This window comes from Carcharodon carcharias, assembly GCF_017639515.1.
Source record: "Carcharodon carcharias isolate sCarCar2 chromosome 29 unlocalized genomic scaffold, sCarCar2.pri SUPER_29_unloc_3, whole genome shotgun sequence".
Lineage (NCBI taxonomy): Eukaryota > Metazoa > Chordata > Chondrichthyes > Lamniformes > Lamnidae > Carcharodon > Carcharodon carcharias.
The window spans coordinates 1,718,315-1,737,375 of record NW_024470676.1 but is presented as its reverse complement, the minus strand read 5'-3'; the positions used below and the strand labels follow the sequence as shown (position 1 = coordinate 1,737,375).

Sequence of the window (19,061 nt, the reverse complement as noted above, 5' to 3'; positions counted from 1 at the left end):
GTAGGTTTATCACTCAATACCCCATTATTCTAAAGCAATTCCTCCACTGTCAAATCCCTGTGAACATCCTGATGATGTGAAAGACATTTTCTTTTCTTCTAGCCCAACAGTGTCTCCTCTGGTAGAAGGCTGTAATTACAGCGTGACAGTTTACATATCCACATGCAGCAAGAGCTGAACAACACTCAGCTTGGGCTGAGAAATGACAAGTAATGTTCACGCCACACTAGTACCAGGCAGTGATCATCTCCAACAAGAGAGAATCTAACCATCTCACCTTGATATTCAATCACTTTCCCATCACTGAATCCCCCACGATCAACATCCTGGGGAATGTTAACCAAACAACTAACTGGACCGGCCATAAATACTGTGGCTATAGGAGCAGGTCAGAGGCTGGGACTTCTGTGGGGGTGAAAAACTCACAACCACCTGCTCAAGGGCAATTAGGGATGGGTAAAAAATGCTGGTCTAGATAGATACATCCACTTCCCATGAATGTACAAAAAGAAAAATGCCGGCAGTGACCATTATAAAAGTTTACATAGGAAATTAAAACAGGAAAGAAGCCTTGAAATGCACATAGACACCAAATAGAGAGAGATGAAGCATTGAATCTTGCTGTGCACTGTGTTTGCTCAAAATGAAACCTTTATATGTGTTTAGATGCACCACAGAATCTCTCAATTAATTCTCTTGATGTGATTAACGTTTCATCGATCAATATAATTGAGGGGAATTCTGCAGTGATAATCTGCTCTGTCGAGAGCTTCCCAGCTTCTAACCTGACGTGGCGACATCTTTATGTTCCAATGAACAGAACAAGTTCCAACAATGAGCTGTGGTTGGTGATTCTTCACGTTATATCCAGGGACACTGGAGACTATCAGTGTGTGGCAGAGAATGAACATGGAGCAGTGGAGGGGTTCATAACCATCACTGTGGAACGTGAGTTAATGCAAACTTCAACATCACTCTCACGTATACACACACACACACACACACTCAAGCACTTGTGTGGACACACGTGCACACAAACAAGCATTCATGTGCAATCCCACATGTGCACAGGCGTGTACGCCTGCATGCTCACACACAGAAGCATACATACAGAATCACGCGTGTGCTTGCTCACACACACACAGACATGTGTGAGTTGTCTGTTCTCCCTGTGCTGCACTGGAGCGTTGCTCCAGATTCTGCTCTGAAACACTGACGACATCAGCTGAACAAGACCCTGTATTGGACGAGCAGCCCCCTGCACAGAGAATTGTAGGTTTATCACTCAATACCCCATTATTCTAAAGCAATTCCTCAAATGTCAAATCCCTGTAAACATTCTGATGATTTGAAAGTCACTTTCTTCTCTTCTAGCCTGACAGTGTCTCCTCTGGTAGAAGGCTGTAATTACAGCGTGACAGTTTACATATCCACATGCAGCAAGAGCTGAACAACACTCAGTTTGGGCTGAGAAATGACAAGTAAAGTTCACACCACACAAGTACAAGGCAGTGATCATCTCCAACAAGAGAGAATCTAACCATCTCCCCTTGATGTTCAGTGAGTTTACCATCGCTGAATCCCCCACGATCAACATCCTGGGGGAAGTTAACCAAACAACTAACAGAACCGGCCATAAATACTGTGGCTACAGGAGCCGGTCAGAGGCTGGGAATTCTGTGGGTGTGAAAAACTCACCACCACCTTTTCAAGGGCAATTAGGGATGGGTAATAAATGCTGGTCTAGATAGATACATCCACTTCCCATGAATGTGCAAATTGAAAAATGCTGGCAGTGACCATTATAAAAGTTTACATAGGAACTTAAAACAGGAAAGAACCCTGGAAATGCACAAAGACTCCAACTAGAGAGATATGTATCATGGAGTCTTGCTGTGCACTGTGTTTGCTCACAATGAAACCTTTATTTGTATTTAGATGCACCACAGAATCTCTCAATTACTTCTCTTGGTATGATTAACACTTCATCGATCAATATAATTGAGGGGAATTCTGCAGTGATAATCTGCTCTGTCGAGAGCATCCCAGCTTCTAACCTCATGTGGCGACATCTTAATGTCCCAATCAACAGAACAAGTTCCTACAATGAGCTGTGGTTGGTGATTCCTCATGTTACATCCAGGGACACTGGAGTCTATCAGTGTGTGGCAGAGAATGAACATGGAGCAGGGGAGGGATTCATAACCATCACTGTGGAATGTGAGTTAATGCAAACTTCAACATCACTCACACACACATACACACATGTGTGTAGGCATACACATGCATAAGTATACACACGCAGCCATACACGTACAAACACATACACAGGAAAATACACACCCATCTCAAACACAAACACATATTCATGCCCACACATAGACACACACATGCACATACTCTCACACATGGACAGACGTAGACACACAGACATGTGCACATGCGCACACACAGATACATGTGTGCATACACACACAAGCACACTCACTTGTGCAGAAACACAAACACACACACACGCATACACACATGTGAGGCCTCTCTCCTCTCTCAGTGCTGCACTGGAGTTTCAGTATCAGCTCCGATTCTGTGTTGAAGGAAGGTAAGCTCCAGATCATCAAGACCCTGAACTGGATGGAGCAACATCCTGAACAGAGAATTGTAGTTTTACCCCTCAGTGCTCCATCGATCAAATACAATTCATTGCCTTTGAAGCCCTTGGGGACATCCTGAGGATCTGAAAGGAAGTTTCCTGCATTCTAGATAGACACTTCCACTGGTGGGAGAATGTAACTGCAGTGTGACAGTTTACATAGGCAGTACCCATTGTAAATGTGAAATAAGATCTTATCCTGAGGGAAGTTACCTGGAAATGCATTCAGACATCAGATACAGGGAGATGATGCATGGAGTCTTGCTGTGCACTATATTTGTTCACATTAGAATCTTTCTATGTTTTTAGATGCACCATGGAATCTCTCAATTACTTCTCTTGATATGATTAACGCTTCATCAATCAATATAATTGAGGGGAATTCTGCAGTGATAATCTGCTCTGTCGAGAGCTTCCCAGCTTCTAACCTCACGTGGCGACATCTTAATGTCCCAATGAACAGAACAAGTTCCAACAATGAGCTGTGGTTGGTGATTCCTCACGTTACATCCAGGGACACTGGAGACTATCAGTGTGTGGCAGAGAATGAGCATGGAGCAGTGGAGGGGTTCATAACCATCACTGTGGAATGTGAGTGTACACAGGCTTCAACATCACTCACACACACAAACACACACTCACTCATGTGTAGACACATACATGCACATTTACACACAGTCATACATGTGCAAAAACATACACAGAAACATACACACACTCAACTCACACACACACACTCATAGGTGCACACACATACACATACACATGCACACACATTCACTCATGCACAGAAATTTACACAAAGACACACGCACAAATGCACAAACACATACACACATGCACACACAGACACATGCATGCATACCCACACAAACACACTCACATGTGCAGAAGCACAAACACAAACATACACAGGCGTGAGGTCCCTCTCCTCTCTCAGTGCTGCACTGGAGTCTTGGTATCAGCTCCGATTCTGTGTTGAAGGACGGTAAACTCCAGATCAATAAGACCCTGAATTGGATGAGCAACCTCCTGAACAGAGAATTGTAGACTTACCCCTCAGAGCTCCATTGATCAAGTACAATTCATTGCCCGTAAATTCTTTGGCAAAATCCTGAGGATGTGAAAGGAAGGTTCTTTCATTCTAGGTGGACAGCGCCTCTACTGTAACTGCAGTTTGACTGTTTACATAGGCAGTGCCCAATATAAATTTGACAGTGGAAGTTATATGGAGGGAAGGTACCTGGAAATGCATACAGACATCAGATACAGAGAGATGATGCATGGAGTCTTGCTGTGCACTGTGCTTGCTCACATTAAACACTTGATTTGTTTTTAGATGCACCACAGGATCTCTCATTTACTTCTCTTGATATGATTAACGCTTCATCGATCAATAAAATTGAGGGGAATTCTGCAGTGATAATCTGCTCTGTCGAGAGCTTCCCAGCTTCTAACCTCACGTGGCGACATCTTAATGTCCCAATGAACAGAACAAGTTCCAACAATGAGCTGTGGTTGGTGATTCCTCACGTTACATCCAGGGACACTGGAGACTATCAGTGTGTGGCAGAGAATGAACATGGAGCAGTGGAGAGATTCATAACCATCACTGTGAAATGTGAGTGTACACAGACTTCAACATCTCTCACACACACACACTCAAACATGCAAAAACACTCATGTGTAGACACAAACATGCACACTTACACAGACACATACGTTCAAACACATACACAGAAACACACACAAACTCACTCAGACATACAATCATTCATGTGCACACGTAGACACACATATGCACACACACTCACTCAAGCACAGACGTACACACACAGAAACACACACACACACACACACGCCCACACATGCGCTCACAGACACGCACATACACACAAATACAAACTCACTTGTGCAGAAGTACACACACACACACACACACACAAGTGTGAGCTCCCTCTCCTCTCTCAGTGCTGCACTGGAGTCATGGTATCAGCTCGGATTTTGTGTTGAAGGAAGGTAAACTCCAGATCAGCAAGACCCTGAACAGGATGAGCAACCTCCTGAACAGACAATTGTAGATTTACCCCTCAGTGCCTCATCGATCAAATACAATTCATTGCCTTTGAAGCCCTTGGGGGCATCTTGAGAGTGTTAAAGGATGTTTCTTTCATTCAAGATGGACAGCAACTCTACTGGTGGGAGAATGCCACTGCAGTGTGACAGTTTACATAGGAAGTGGCCATTGTAAATGTGACAGTAATTTTTCCTGAGGGAAGTTACCTGGAAATGCATTCCGACATCAGATACAGAGAGATGATGCATGAAGTCTTGCTGTGCACTATGTTTGCTCACATTAAAATCTTTATTTTTAGACGCACCATGGAATCTCTCAATTAATTCTCTTGATATGATTAACGCTTTATCGATCGATGTAATTGAGGGGAATTCTGCAGTGATAATCTGCTCTGTTGAGAGCTTCCCAGCTTCTAACCTCACGTGGCGACATCTTAATGTCCCAATGAACAGAACAAGTTCCAACAATGCGATGTGGTTGGTGATTCCTCACGTTACATCCAGGGACACTGGAGACTATCAGTGTGTGGCAGAGAATGAACACGGAGCAGTGGAGGGGTTCATAACCATCACTGTGGAGCGTGAGTTCATGCAAACTTCAACATCACACACACACACACACACACACATGCATACAAACAATCATTCATGTGCAATCGCACATGTACACAGGTGTGCACACCTGCATTCTCACACACAGAAACATACATGCAGAATCACACGTGTGCTTGCTCACACACACACAGACATGTGTGAGTTGTCTGCTCTCCCTGTGCTGCACTGGTGTGTTGCTCCAGATTCTGCTTTGATACAATGCCGACATCAGCTGAACAAGACCCTGTATTGGACGAGCAGCCCCCTGCACAGAGAATTGTAGGTTTATCTCTCAATACCCCATTATTCTAAAGCAATTCCTCAAATGTCAAATCCCTGTGAACATCCTGATGATGTGAAAGACATTTTCTTTTCTTCTAGCCTGTCAGTGTCTCCTCTGGTAGAAGGCTGTAATTACAGCGTGACAGTTTACATATCCACATGCAGCAAGAGCTGAACAACACTCAGCTTGTGCTGAGAAATGACAAGTAATGTTCGTGCCACACAAGTACCAGGCAGTGATCATCTCCAACAAGAGAGAATCTAACCATCTCCCCTTGATGTTCAGTGACTTTCCCATCGCTGAATCCCCGACGATCAACCTCCTGGGAGATGTTAACCAAACAACTAATTGGATCGACTATAAATACTGTGGCTACAGGAGCAGGTCAGAGGCTGGGAATCCTGTGGGGGGGAAAAACTCACCACCACCTCCTCAAGGGTAATTAGGGATGGATAATAAATGCTGGTCTAGATAGATACATCCACTTCCCATGAATGTACAAAAAGAAAAACGCCGGCAGTGACCATTATAAAAGTTGACATAGGAACTTAAAACATGAAAGGGCCCTTGAAATGCACATAGACACTAAATAGAGACAGCTGAATCATGGAGTCTTGCTGTGCACTGTGTTTGCTCACAATGAAACCTTTATTTGTACTTAGATGCACCACAGAATCTCTCAATTACTTCTCTTGATATGTTTAACGCTTCATCGATCAATATAATTGAGAGGAATTCTGCAGTGATAATCTGCTCTGTCGAGAGCTTCCCAGCTTCTAACCTCACGTGGCGACATCTTAATGCCCCAATGCACAGAACAAGTTCCAACAATGAGCTGTTGTTGGTGATTCCTCACGTTATATCCAGGGACACTGGAGACTATCAGTGTGTGGCAGAGAATGAACATGGAGCAGTTGAGGGGTTCATAACCATCACTGTGGAATGTGAGTTAATGCAAAATTCACCATCACTCACACACACACACACACACAAACACACACACATGCAGAAACACACACAACCTTAACTAACACACACACACACACACACACACACATGCACAGACAGACACACGTGCGCACACACACACAAACACACCTGCGTGTGTGCACAGTCACAGATCCTTATTGTACAGAAACATACACACACAAGCCAACACACACATACACACACAAAAACGTGTGGTTTCCCTCTCCTCTCTCAGTGAGTCTCAGTATCAGATCCGATTCTGTGTTGAAGGAAGGTAAACTTCAGATCAACAAGACCCTGAATTGGATGAGCAACCTCCTTAACAGAGAATTGTAGATTTACCCCTCAGAGCTCCATCGATCAAATACAATTCATTGCCCGTAAATCACTTGGCAAAATCCTGAGGATGTGAAAGTTCCTTTCATTCTAGGTGGACAGCGCCTCTACTGGTGGGAGAATGTAACTGCAGTTTGACTGTTTACATAGGCAGTGCCCATTATAAATTTGACAGTGGAAGTTATATGTAGTGGCGGGACCTGGCTATGCATACAGACATCAGATACAGAGAGATGATGCATGGAGTCTTCATGTAAACTGTGCTTGCTCACATTAAACACTTGATTTGTTCTTAGATGCTCCACAGAATCTCTCATTTACTTCGCTTGATATGATTAACACTTCATCGATCAATATAATTGAGGGGAATTCTGCAGTGATAATCTGCTCTGTCGAGAGCTTCCCAGCTTCTAACCTCACGTGGCGACATCTTAATGTCCCAATGAACAGAACAAGTTGCAACAATGAGCTGTGGTTGGTGATTCCTCATGTTACATCCAGGGACACTGGAGACTATCAGTGTGTGGCAGAGAATGAACATGGAGCAGTGCAGGGTTTTATAACCATCACTGTGGAATGTGAGTGTACACAGAATTCAACATCTCTCACACACACACTCACACATGCAAAAACACTCATGTGTAGACACAAACATGCAAGCTTACACACACACATACGTTCAAACACATACACAGGAACACACACAAACTCAAATCACACATACAATCATTCATGTGCACACATAGACACACATATGCACACACACTCACTCAAGCACAGACGTACACACACAGACACACACACACACGTGCGCCCACACATGCGCTCACAGACACGCACATACACACAAATACAAACTTACTTGTGCAGAAGTACACACACACACACAAGTGTGAGCTCCCTCTCCTCTCTCAGTGCTGCACTGGATTCTCGGTATCAGCTCTGATTCTCTGTTGAAGGAAGGTAAACTCCAGATCAGCAAGACCCTGAATTGGATGAGCAACCGCCTGAACAGAGAATTGTAGATTTACCCCTCAGTGCTCCATCAATCAAATACAATTCAATGGCTTTCAATCCCTTGGGGGCATCTTGAGAGTGTTAAAGGATGTTTCTTTCATTCAAGATGGACAGCAACTCTACTGGTGGGAGAATGCCACTGCAGTGTGACAGTTTACATAGGTAGTGGCCATTATAAATGTGACAGTAATTTTTCCTGAGGGAATTTACCTGGAAATGCATTCCAACATCAGATACAGAGAGATGATGCATGAAGTCTTGCTGTGCACTATGCTTGCTCACATTAAAATCTTTATTTATTTTTAGACGCACCACGGAATCTCTCAATTAATTCTCTTGATATGATTAACACTTCATCGATCAACATAATTGAGGGGAATTCTGCAGTGATAATCTGCTCTGTCGAGAGCTTCCCAGCTTCTAACCTCACGTGGCGACATCTTAATGTCCCTGTGAACAGAACAAGTTCCATCAATGAGCTGTGGTTGGTGATTCCTCACGTTACATCCAGGGACACTGGAGACTATCAGTGTGTGGCAGACAATGAACATGGAGCAGTGGAGGGATTCATAACCATCACTGTGGAATGTGAGTTAACACAAACTTCAACATCACTCCCACATATACGCAGACACACTCAAGCACACACACACACAGACACACAAACACACACACACACACACTCGTACACACAAATACACACACACACACATGCATACAAACAAGCATTTATGTGGAATTGCACATGTGCACAGGTGTGCACACCTGCATGCTCACACACAGAAGCATACGTGAAGAATCACACGTGTGCTTGCTCATACACACACAGACATGTGTGAGTTGTCTGTTCTCCCTGTGCTGCACTGAAGTGTTGATCCAGATTCTGCTCTGAAACACTGACGACATCAGCTGAACAAGACCCTGTATTGGACGAGCAGCCCCCTGCACAGAGAATTGTAGGTTTATCACGCAATACCCCATTATTCTAAAGCAATTCCTCCACTGTCAAATCTCCGTAAACATCCTGATGATGTGAAAGACACTTTCTTTTCTTCTAGCCTGACAGTGTCTCCTCTGGTGGAAGGCTGTAATTACAGCATGACATTTTACATATCCACATGCAGCAAGAGCTGAATAACACTCAGCTTGTGCTGAGAAATGACAATTAATGTTCATGCCACACAAGTACCAGGCAGTGATCATCTCCAAAAAGAGAGAATCTAACCATCTCCCTTAGATGTTCAGTGACTTTCCCATCACTGAATCCCCCACGATCAACATCCTGGGGGATGATAACCAAACAACTAACTGGACCGGCCATAAATACTGTGGCTACAGGAGCCGGTCAGAGGCTGGGAACTCTGTGGGGGTGAAAAACTCACCACCACCTCCTCAAAGGCTATCAGGGATGGGTAATAAATGCTGCTCTAGATAGAAACATCCACTTCCCCTGAATGTACAAAAAGAAAAACGCAGGCAGTGACGATTATAAAAGTTGACATAGAAACTTAAAACAGGAAAGAAACCTTGAAATGCACATAGGCACCAAATAGAGAGAGATGAAGCATTGAGTCTTGCTGTGCACTGTGTTTGCTCACAATGAAACCTTTATTTGTATTTAGATGCACCACGGAACCTATCAATTACTTCTTTTGATATGATTAACGCTTCATCGATCAATATAATTGAGGGGAATTCTGCAGTGATAATCTGCTCTGTCAAGACCTTCCCAGCTGCTAACCTCACGTGGCGACATCTTAATGTCCCAATCAACAGAACAAGTTCCAACAATGAGCTGTGGTTGGTGATTCCTCACATTACATCCAGGGACACTGGAGACTATCAGTGTGTGGCAGAGAATGAACATGGAGCAGTGGAGGGATTCATAACCATCACTGTGGAATGTGAGTGTACACAGACTTCAACATCTCTCTCAGATTTGAACACATATACACAAATGCACTCCCACACGCACACACAAACACTCACTGCACTGGAGTCTCGGTATCAGCTCCAATTCTGGATGGAACGAAGGTAAACTCCAGATCAACAAGACCCTGAAATGGATGAGCAACCTCCTGAACAGAGAATTGTAGATTTAACCCTCAGTGCTCCATCGATCAAATACAATTCATTGCCTGTCAAGCCCTTGGTGAAATCCTGAGGATGTGAATGGAAGTTTCTTTCATTCTACATGGACAGCACCTCAAAGGGCAGGAGAATGTAACTGCAGTGTGACACTTTATATAGGCAGTGCCCATTGTAAATGTGACAGAGGAACGTATGCTGAGGAAGGTGCCTGGAATTGTATTCAGACATCAGGTACAGAGAGATGATACATGGAGTCTTGCTGTGCACTGTGCTTGCTCACATTAAAATCTTTATATGTTTTTAGATGCCCCACAGAACCTCTCAGTTAATTCTCTTGATATGATTAACACTTCATCGATCAATATAATTGAGGGGAATTCTGCAGTGATAATCTGCTCTGTCGAGAGCTTCCCAGCTTCTAACCTCACGTGGCAACATCTTAATGTCCCAATGAACAGAACAAGTTCCAACAATGAGCTGTGGTTGGTGATTCCTCGTGTTACATCCAGGGACACTGGAGACTATCAGTGTGTGGCAGAGAATGAACATGGAGCAGTGGAGGGGTTCATAACCATCACTGTGGAATGTGAGTGTACACAGACTTCAACATCTCTTTCAGATTTGAACACATATACACAAATGCACTCCCACACGCACACACAAGCACTCACTGCACTGGAGTCTCGGTATCAGCTCCAATTCTGGATGGAACGAAGGTAAACTACAGATCAACAAGTCCCTGAATTGGATGAGCAACCTCCTGAGCAGAGAATTGTAGATTTACCCCTCAGTGCTCCATTGATCAAATACAATTCATTGCCTGTCAAGCCCTTGGCGAAATCCTGAGGACGTGAATGGAAGTTTCTTTCATTCTAGATTGATAGCACCTCAACTAGTGGGGGAATGCAACTGCAGTGTGACAGTTTACATAGGCAGTGTCCATTATAAATGTGACAGAGGAACTTATGCTAAGGAAAGGTGCCTGGAATTGCATTCAGACATCAGCTACAAAGAGATGATACATGGAGTCTTGCTGTGCACTGTGCTTGCTCACTCTAAAATCTTTATATGTTTTTAGATGCCCCACAGAACCTCTCAATTACTTCTCTTGATATGATTAACGCTTCATCGATCAATATAATTGAGGGGAATTCTGCAGTGATAATCTGCTCTGTCGAGAGATTCCCAGCTTCTAACCTGACGTGGCGACATCTTAATCTCCCAATGAACAGAACAAGTTCCAACAATGAGCTGTGGTTGGTGATTCCTCACGTTACATCCAGGGACACTGGAGACTATCAGTGTGTGGCAGAGAATGAACATGGAGCAGTGGAGGCGTTTATAACCATCACTGTGGAACGTGAGTTAATACAAACTTCAACATCACGCACACACACACACACACACACCCGTGTAGGCACACACATGCACACTTATACACACACAGTCATAAACGTGCAAACACATACAGAGGAATATATATACACAACTCACACACACACACATATTCATGCCTACACATAGACACACACATGCACATTCACTCACACATGGACAGACGTAGACACACAGACACGCGCAAGTGCACACACAGATGCATGTGTGCATACACACACAAGCACATTCACTTGTGCAGAAACACAAACACACACACACTAACACACATACACACATGTGAGTTCCCTCTCCTCTCTCAGGGTGCACTCGAGTCTTGGTATCAGCTCCGATTCTGTGTTGAAGGAAGGTAAATTCCAGATGAACTGGATGAGCAACCTCCTGAACAGAGAATTGTAGATTCACCCCTCAGTGCTCCATCAATCAAACAGTGCCTTTGAAGCCCTTGGCGAACTCCTGAGGATGTGAAAGCAAGCTTTTTTCATTCTAGATGGACAACACCTCTACTGGTGGGAGAATGCAACTGCAGTGTGACAGTTTACATAGGCAGTGTCGATTATAAATGTGGCATAAGACCTTATCCTGAGGGAAGTTACCTGAAAATGCATTCAGACACCAGATACAGAGAGATGATGCATGGAGTCTTGCTGCGCACTATGTTTGCTCACGTTAAAATATTTATATGTTTTTAGATGCACCGCGGAATCTCTCAATCAATTCTCTTGATATGATTAACGCTTCATGGATCAATTTAATTGAGGGGAATTCTGCAGTGATAATTTGCTCTGTCAAGAGCTTCCCAGCTTCTAACCTGATGTGGCGACATCTTAATGTCCCAACGAACAGAACAAGTTCCAACAATGAGATGTGGTTGGTGATTCCTCACATTACATCCAGGGACACTGGAGACTATCAGTGTGTGGCAGAGAATGAACATGGAGCAGTGGAGGGATTCATAACCATCACTGTGGAACGTGAGTTAATGCAAACTTCAACTTCACTCAGACACACACACACACACACACACACACACACACACTCATGTGTAGACACATACACGCACACTTACACACAGTGATTCATGTTCAAACACATACACAGAAACACACTCACACTCAACTCACACACACACTCACATTTGCACACACATCAACATACACATGCACACACAATCACTCATGCACAGATGCATACAAACAGGCACATGAACACATGCACAAACAAATACACACACGCATACACAAACACACTCACTTGTGCAGAAACACAAACACACACATACACACAAACACATACACATGTGTGAGGTCTCTCTCCTCTCTCAGTGCTGCACTGGAATCTCGGAATCAGCCCTGATTCTGTGTTGAAGGATGGTAAACTCCAGATCAACAAGACCCTGAATTGGATGAGCAACCGCCTGAACAGAGAATTGTAGATTTACCCCTCAGTGCTCCATCGATCAAATACAATCATTGCCTGTCAAGCCCTTGGGGATATCCTGAGGATGTGAAAGGAAGTTCCTTTCATTCTAGGTGGACAGCGCCTCTACTGGTGGGAGAATGTAACTGCAGTTTGACTGTTTACATAGGCAGTGCCCATTATAAATTTGACAGTGGAAGTTATATGGAGGGAAGGTACCTGGAAATGCATACAGACATCAGATACAGAGAGATGATGCATGGAGTCTTGCTGTAAACTGTGCTTGCTCACATTAAACACTTGATTTGTTTTTAGATGCTCCACAGAATCTCTTATTTACTTCGCTTGATATGATTAATGCTTCATCGATCAATATAATTGAGGGGAATTCTACAGTGATAATCTGCTCTGTCGAGAGCTTCCCAGCTTCTAACCTGACATGGCGACATCTTAATGTCCCAATGAACAGAACAAGTTCCAACAATGAGCTGTGGTTGGTGATTCCTCACGTTACATCCAGGGACACTGGAGACTATCAGTGTGTGGCAGAGAATGAACATGGAGCAGTGGAGGGGTCCATAACCATCACTGTGGAACGTGAGTGTGGAGATACATTTGTTTGTTTGTTGTCACCGTGCAACCATTGGGATCGTGTTGTTTTTAATCCAGTTTTCTTCAATCCTCGCTCAGTCCACGTTATCCACACATCCAATCTTTCCTCTCCCTTTCTGTTTTTGCTCTCAGTTTCTCCTTCAATGGTTGTCAGGACAAGGCTGTCAGGTCTTCGTTTCCAATCTCCGTACTTGACGACCTTTCTCTCGCTAACTGTCCTGAACAACCCTTTTAATTGCTGAACTTCTCATTCTTTAATTGATAAATATTATATATAAATGTTACATGGATTACTTTGAAATGCAACACTTGTATTCATAAATTGCTTAGAAATTACTAAACATTCAACAGCCAATGAAGCAATATCGAAGTGAGCTCACTGTTGAAATGTAGGAAACACAAGTACTGATTTGTGCAGAGCAAGATCCCGCAAACCACCGTGTGTTAATGACCTGATAGTCAATTATTTTAGTGAGGTTGGTTGTTACATGTGTAGAGACTACATACCCTTTAGGGAGGGAAGCATGTCTTGATGTGGATGTGACTCCAGTCTCAGACACCAACATGGTTAACTCTTACCTGCCCTCTGAACTGGTCTCCCAGTTTGGGACAAACCAGTAGTTCAGGAGGAAGACCCCCCACCACCTTCTCAAGGGGAAACTAGGGATGGACAATAAATGTCAGCATTGTCCGAGAATGAGTATTTAAACATTGAGTGAGTGTATTGCTTCTCGAAATACATCGGAGCATCATTCTAAACCTGTAGTGCAGTAATTAATGGCTGTTTTTACAGGTAGAGACTCCAGTAAATGGACAGTAGGATTGCTCACGGCTGGGATCATGTTGTGTGTTTTCCTGGCTGGAATCTTCATCTGTGTGAGAAAGTAAGTCTGAGGATTTAACGTGATTTTAATATAAACATCCTGTATCCAGGTAAACGATCACGAGACCCAGAGATTCCTCACTCTGCACGATTACTCCTGGATAAACATTTGCTTCAATGTTCTTTCCTGAAGTCGCTTATTGTTTCCCTTGTGTTAAGTGCCAGACACCTCTCCGTAACTGGTCTCTTTGTCCCTTATGATCCAGAGAGTGTTTTTCATTGCCCGTTATCCAGAAGAATAATAATCAGTTGCTGTGATCTGGAAGGTGCTGCCTGAAAGGGCGGTGGAAGCAGATTCAATAGGATCTTTCAAAAGGGGAATTGGATAAATATTTGAAGGGGGAAAATTTGAAGGGCTATGGGGGGGAAGAGCAGGTGTGGAGGGCTCAGGCAAAATTGGATCACATGACACACTTCCATTATAGTGATATCACGCTGATATCCCTTATTGCAACTAGAGACAATCCAGTTGTTGGTGTAAGGTTACAGTGGGCTCTGTGTCTGTGCTGCACTGACTCTCTGCTATATGATAACCACAGTGTGATATTGTGTTATTGCAGGAGAAAGACAGCGACAGAGGAGAGAGTTTCAGGGACCAGTGACATTGCATTGACCCCCAGGTCACACTCTGTGAAGCACCAGGTACAGGAGCTGTTTACACTCACTCCAAAGCATCAATATCAGTGTGTAGACAACACATGTCCCAGATTCCCAACCCAGTTACCCACAGATATCTACCAGGTAATACTGACTCTCGCTCCCTCCCCCCTTTCTCCCTCCATCACTCGCTCTTTGTCCAGAGACCTGAACACAATAATCACAAGGCACCTGATGTCACTACTGAGGGAGTGCTGCACTGTCAGAGGGTAGGTACTGAGGGAGTGCTGCACTGTCGGAGTGTCAGTACTGAGGGTGTGCTGCACTGTCGGAGGGTCAGTACTGAGGGAGTGCTGCACTGTCGGAAGGTCAGTACTGAGGGAGTGCTGGACTGTCGGAGTATCAGTATTGAGGGAGTGCTGCACTGTCAGAATGTTAGTAATGAGGGAGTGCTGCACTGTCAGAGGGTCAGTACTGAGGGAGTGTTGCACTGTCACAATGTCAGTACTGAGGGAGTGCTGCACTGTCGGAGGGTCGGTACTGAGGGAGTGCTGCACTGTCAGATTGTCAGTACTGAGGGAGTGCTGCACTGTCGGAGTGTCAGTACTGAGGGAGTGCTGCACTGTGCGAGGGTCAGTACTGAGGGAGTGCTGAACTATCGGAGTGTCAGTACTGAGGGAGTGCTGCACTGTGCGAGGGTCAGTACTGAGGGAGTGCTGCACTGTGTGAGGGTCAGTACTGAGGGGGTGCTGCACTGTCGAATAGTCAATATTCAAGTGGTGCTGCCTTCTCGAAGAGGCAGTTGTGAGGGAGTACCACACTGTCAGGAGCCAGCACTGAGAGTACATTGTAGTGTTTGAGGTGCTGTCTTTCAGAACAGTTGTATAATGCTGTCCATGTTTACCCTCTCAGGTGGTTGTATAAGATCCCCACGGCCACATTTCCAACACTATAGCAGTGACACCCTTCAACAAAAATTCCTTCATTGGCGTGAGGTTCTTTGGATGTCTGTGAAAAAAAGGGTTAAACCCTCTGAGACACGACCGACACTAACGAGTCTGCACAATAATTTAACCCTATCAGTGCCAGTAAATGATGTGAGGATGTCTTCTGTTTCCATTTCTCTCTAGGGTAAACAGAACGTGCTGATTACTGAGCCCCGGGACACAACCAGAGACACAACTAGCGAGGAGGAGTCCCCAGCTCCCCGGGATCTCCCTGAAGGTCCAGTGGGAGGCGATGCTGGACATGGGAACCCTGACAAACCCGACGAGCTTCTCTGTGCCAACATCAACTTTTCAAAGCTGCCCAGCGGTGACCAGACTGTGCACAGGAGCGAGGACACGGAATACGCACAGATCAGGTTCCAGGAAAACTGAGTGTGAAACAGGGAGAGGGGCTGTGGGGTGTGTGCAGCCAACATGGCCAAATAGTAATGAACAGAAATATGATGTTGCTCAACTTTTTTTTATTGGTTCTGAGTGAGCTTTCTGAATGCTGCACCTTTTTCCATGCTGTAAAAGATTGTGAGAAGCTTATGAATTATGTATAATGTTACATCTGTTAATACAAGGTGAGGTGAGAGTGACTGCCTTTGACATCAAGGCTGCATTTGACCGAGTGTGGCATCTAGGAGACCGAGCAAAACTGGAGTCAATGGGAATCAGGGGTGGGACGAAAGTATAATAATTTTCATAATATTTTCCTGGTTTGTTGTAAACTAAGTTTATGGGTGTGAGTGTAGATGGGTCTGTCTGTGTGGTTTAATTACACCTGGAGTCAGGTAGACTGCAAGTTTGAGATTATCAAAAGAAGCTCGGTGTAGAAATGTACTTAAAATGCTAATGAGAACACATGGAGGCTGACTTAGCATGTAAGCTGTGAAGTGGTTGTTTAGATTTCAAAGGGATGTTGGTCTGTTTAGGACAAGCCCAATAAGCAAAGCTAAGGAGTTTTTTTTTATATTTTACCCAAACTTCATTGACAATATTGGCAACATGAAAGTTTATATTATGGGAAAGGTACAGTTCCAAAGACATATGGAACAATGGAATTTACACATCAAAGAGAGAGAAACTTTTATAAAGGAGAATGAAAGGCGATTTTGGGGGCCATGTAAGATCTAACAGGAGTGTGTGAAACAGGTTTGAAGAAGTCTCCAGGCATTTGTGCATAAGTTTGTTATGTTCAGTAAATAAAGTTGGAGAAATCCATTTAGAATTCCATTGTCAAGTGTGTGCTGTGTTAACTCGCTGGTTTTGTTTTTAATCTAAAATCTTATTTTGGACTGTTGCCTTAAACGGGCTCTGTAACTGGGAGTCAGGTTAATTAGGAATTTTAGAATTTATTTTAGTTGTAACTAACTGTGGTATTATGTCTGTGCTTGAAATCTTTTATTTTGTTAATAAATATCATAATTGAATTTTTAAAATCTCTAAAGGTTGTGGTCAACTCATTACTCCTGAATTCAGTGCACGCATCTTGTAATAAATACAAATTGCAAACTATTGTGATAGCGTGACCAATTTTCCCTTGTGGATTTGGAGCACCAAGAACACATCATCTGCCATGTCATGTCACGGGGAAAACTCTCCACTCGTTGGATTCATACCAAGTACAAAGGAAGGTGGTTGTGGTTGTTGGAGGTCAGTCATCTCAGTTCCAGGACATCGTTGCAGGAGTTGCTCAGTGTAGTGTCCTAGGCCCAACCATCTTCAGCTGATTCATCAATGACATTCATTCTATCAGATGGTCAGAATTATGGATGGTCGCTGATGATTGCACAACATTCAACATCATTCATGACTCATCAAATGCTGAAGCAGTCCATGTCCAAATGCAGCAAGACCTGGACAACATCCAGGCTTGCCCTGACAAGTGGCAAGTAACATTCATGCCACACAAGTGCCAGGCAATGACCATCTCCAACCAGAGAGAATATATCCATCTCCCCTTAGCGTCCAATGGCATCACCATTACTGAATCCCCCACTATCAACACTCTGGGGGTTAACATTGACCAGAAACTGAACTGGACTAGCCATATAAATACTGTGACTACAAGAGCAGGCCAGAGGCTGGGAATCCTGTGGTGAGTAACTCACCTCCTGACTCCCCAAAGCCTGTCCACCAACCTCAAGGCACAGGTCAGGAGTGTGATGAAATACTCTCCACTTGCCTAGGTGAGTGCAGCTCCAACAATGCTCAAGAAGCTCGACACCGTCCAGGACAAAGCAGCCCCGCTTGATTTGCACCCCATCCACAAACATTCTCTCCCTCCACAACTGACGCACAGTGGCAGCAGTATGTGTACCATCTACAAGATGCAACACAAGGATTCACCAAGCCTCCTTAGACAGCACCTTCCAAACACATGACCACTACCATCTAGAAGGACAAGGGCAGCAGACACATGGGAACACCACCACCTGGAAGTTCCCCTCCAAGCCACTTACCATCCTGACCTGGGAACATATCGCCGTTCCTTCACTGTCGCTGGGTCAAAATCCTGCAACAACCTCCCAAACAATCCTGTGGGTGTACATACAACACATGGACTGCAGCAGCTCAAGAAGGCAGATCACCCCCATATTCTCAAGGACAATTAGGGATGGGCAATAAATTCTGGCCTAGCCAGTGTCGTCCACAACCCATGAATGAAATAAATAAAGAAGCAACTAAAATGCTCTGACATTTCTGTACATTTTTATCAAATTAAATACGTACTCTTGTGAATAATTCCATTCTCCAAGGCATCACTTCCTGTTGTCACATGCCCTTCTGATTATTTAAATTCCTGTGTCATTGGTAATGGAACATTCCCACGTAAACATGTCACACTGTAATTACAGCCTCCTGCCAGTGGTGGTGCTCTAGTGTCCTAGTTTTGCTTCTCAGAGACTGGAGGAGCTGTATACATTGTGTTTACAATATTAGTAACACTCAGGGGTGACCAGGGCGATTCTTTTGGCCAAGTTTACGATGTTGCTAAGATACAATGACCCCGTGGGATTTTTCCTACTGCGTTTACAAGGTTGAATTGAAGAGATTTTTGAAGTGTCTGGCACAGTTTTATAAAGGTCCCCTCACTGCGTTCAGGTCTGAGGCCTGCAGCTTAGGAAGGATATATTGTCCATGGAG

General features: G+C 44.1%; 1 protein-coding gene across 1 annotated transcript; it reads left to right on the top strand.

Moving 5' to 3' along the window:
* Window positions 1-5,917: 5,917 nt before the first annotated feature.
* Window positions 5,918-16,943, top strand: LOC121274089 (hemicentin-1-like). Its single transcript, XM_041181242.1, has 8 exons — window positions 5,918-5,987; window positions 6,266-6,547; window positions 8,232-8,513; window positions 9,548-9,829; window positions 10,321-10,602; window positions 14,236-14,326; window positions 14,886-14,967; window positions 16,053-16,943. The coding sequence occupies exons 1-8, from the start codon at window positions 5,933-5,935 to the stop codon at window positions 16,299-16,301; spliced, it is 1,605 nt and encodes a 534-aa protein (XP_041037176.1). The 5' UTR covers window positions 5,918-5,932; the 3' UTR covers window positions 16,302-16,943.
* Window positions 16,944-19,061: the final 2,118 nt, after the last annotated feature.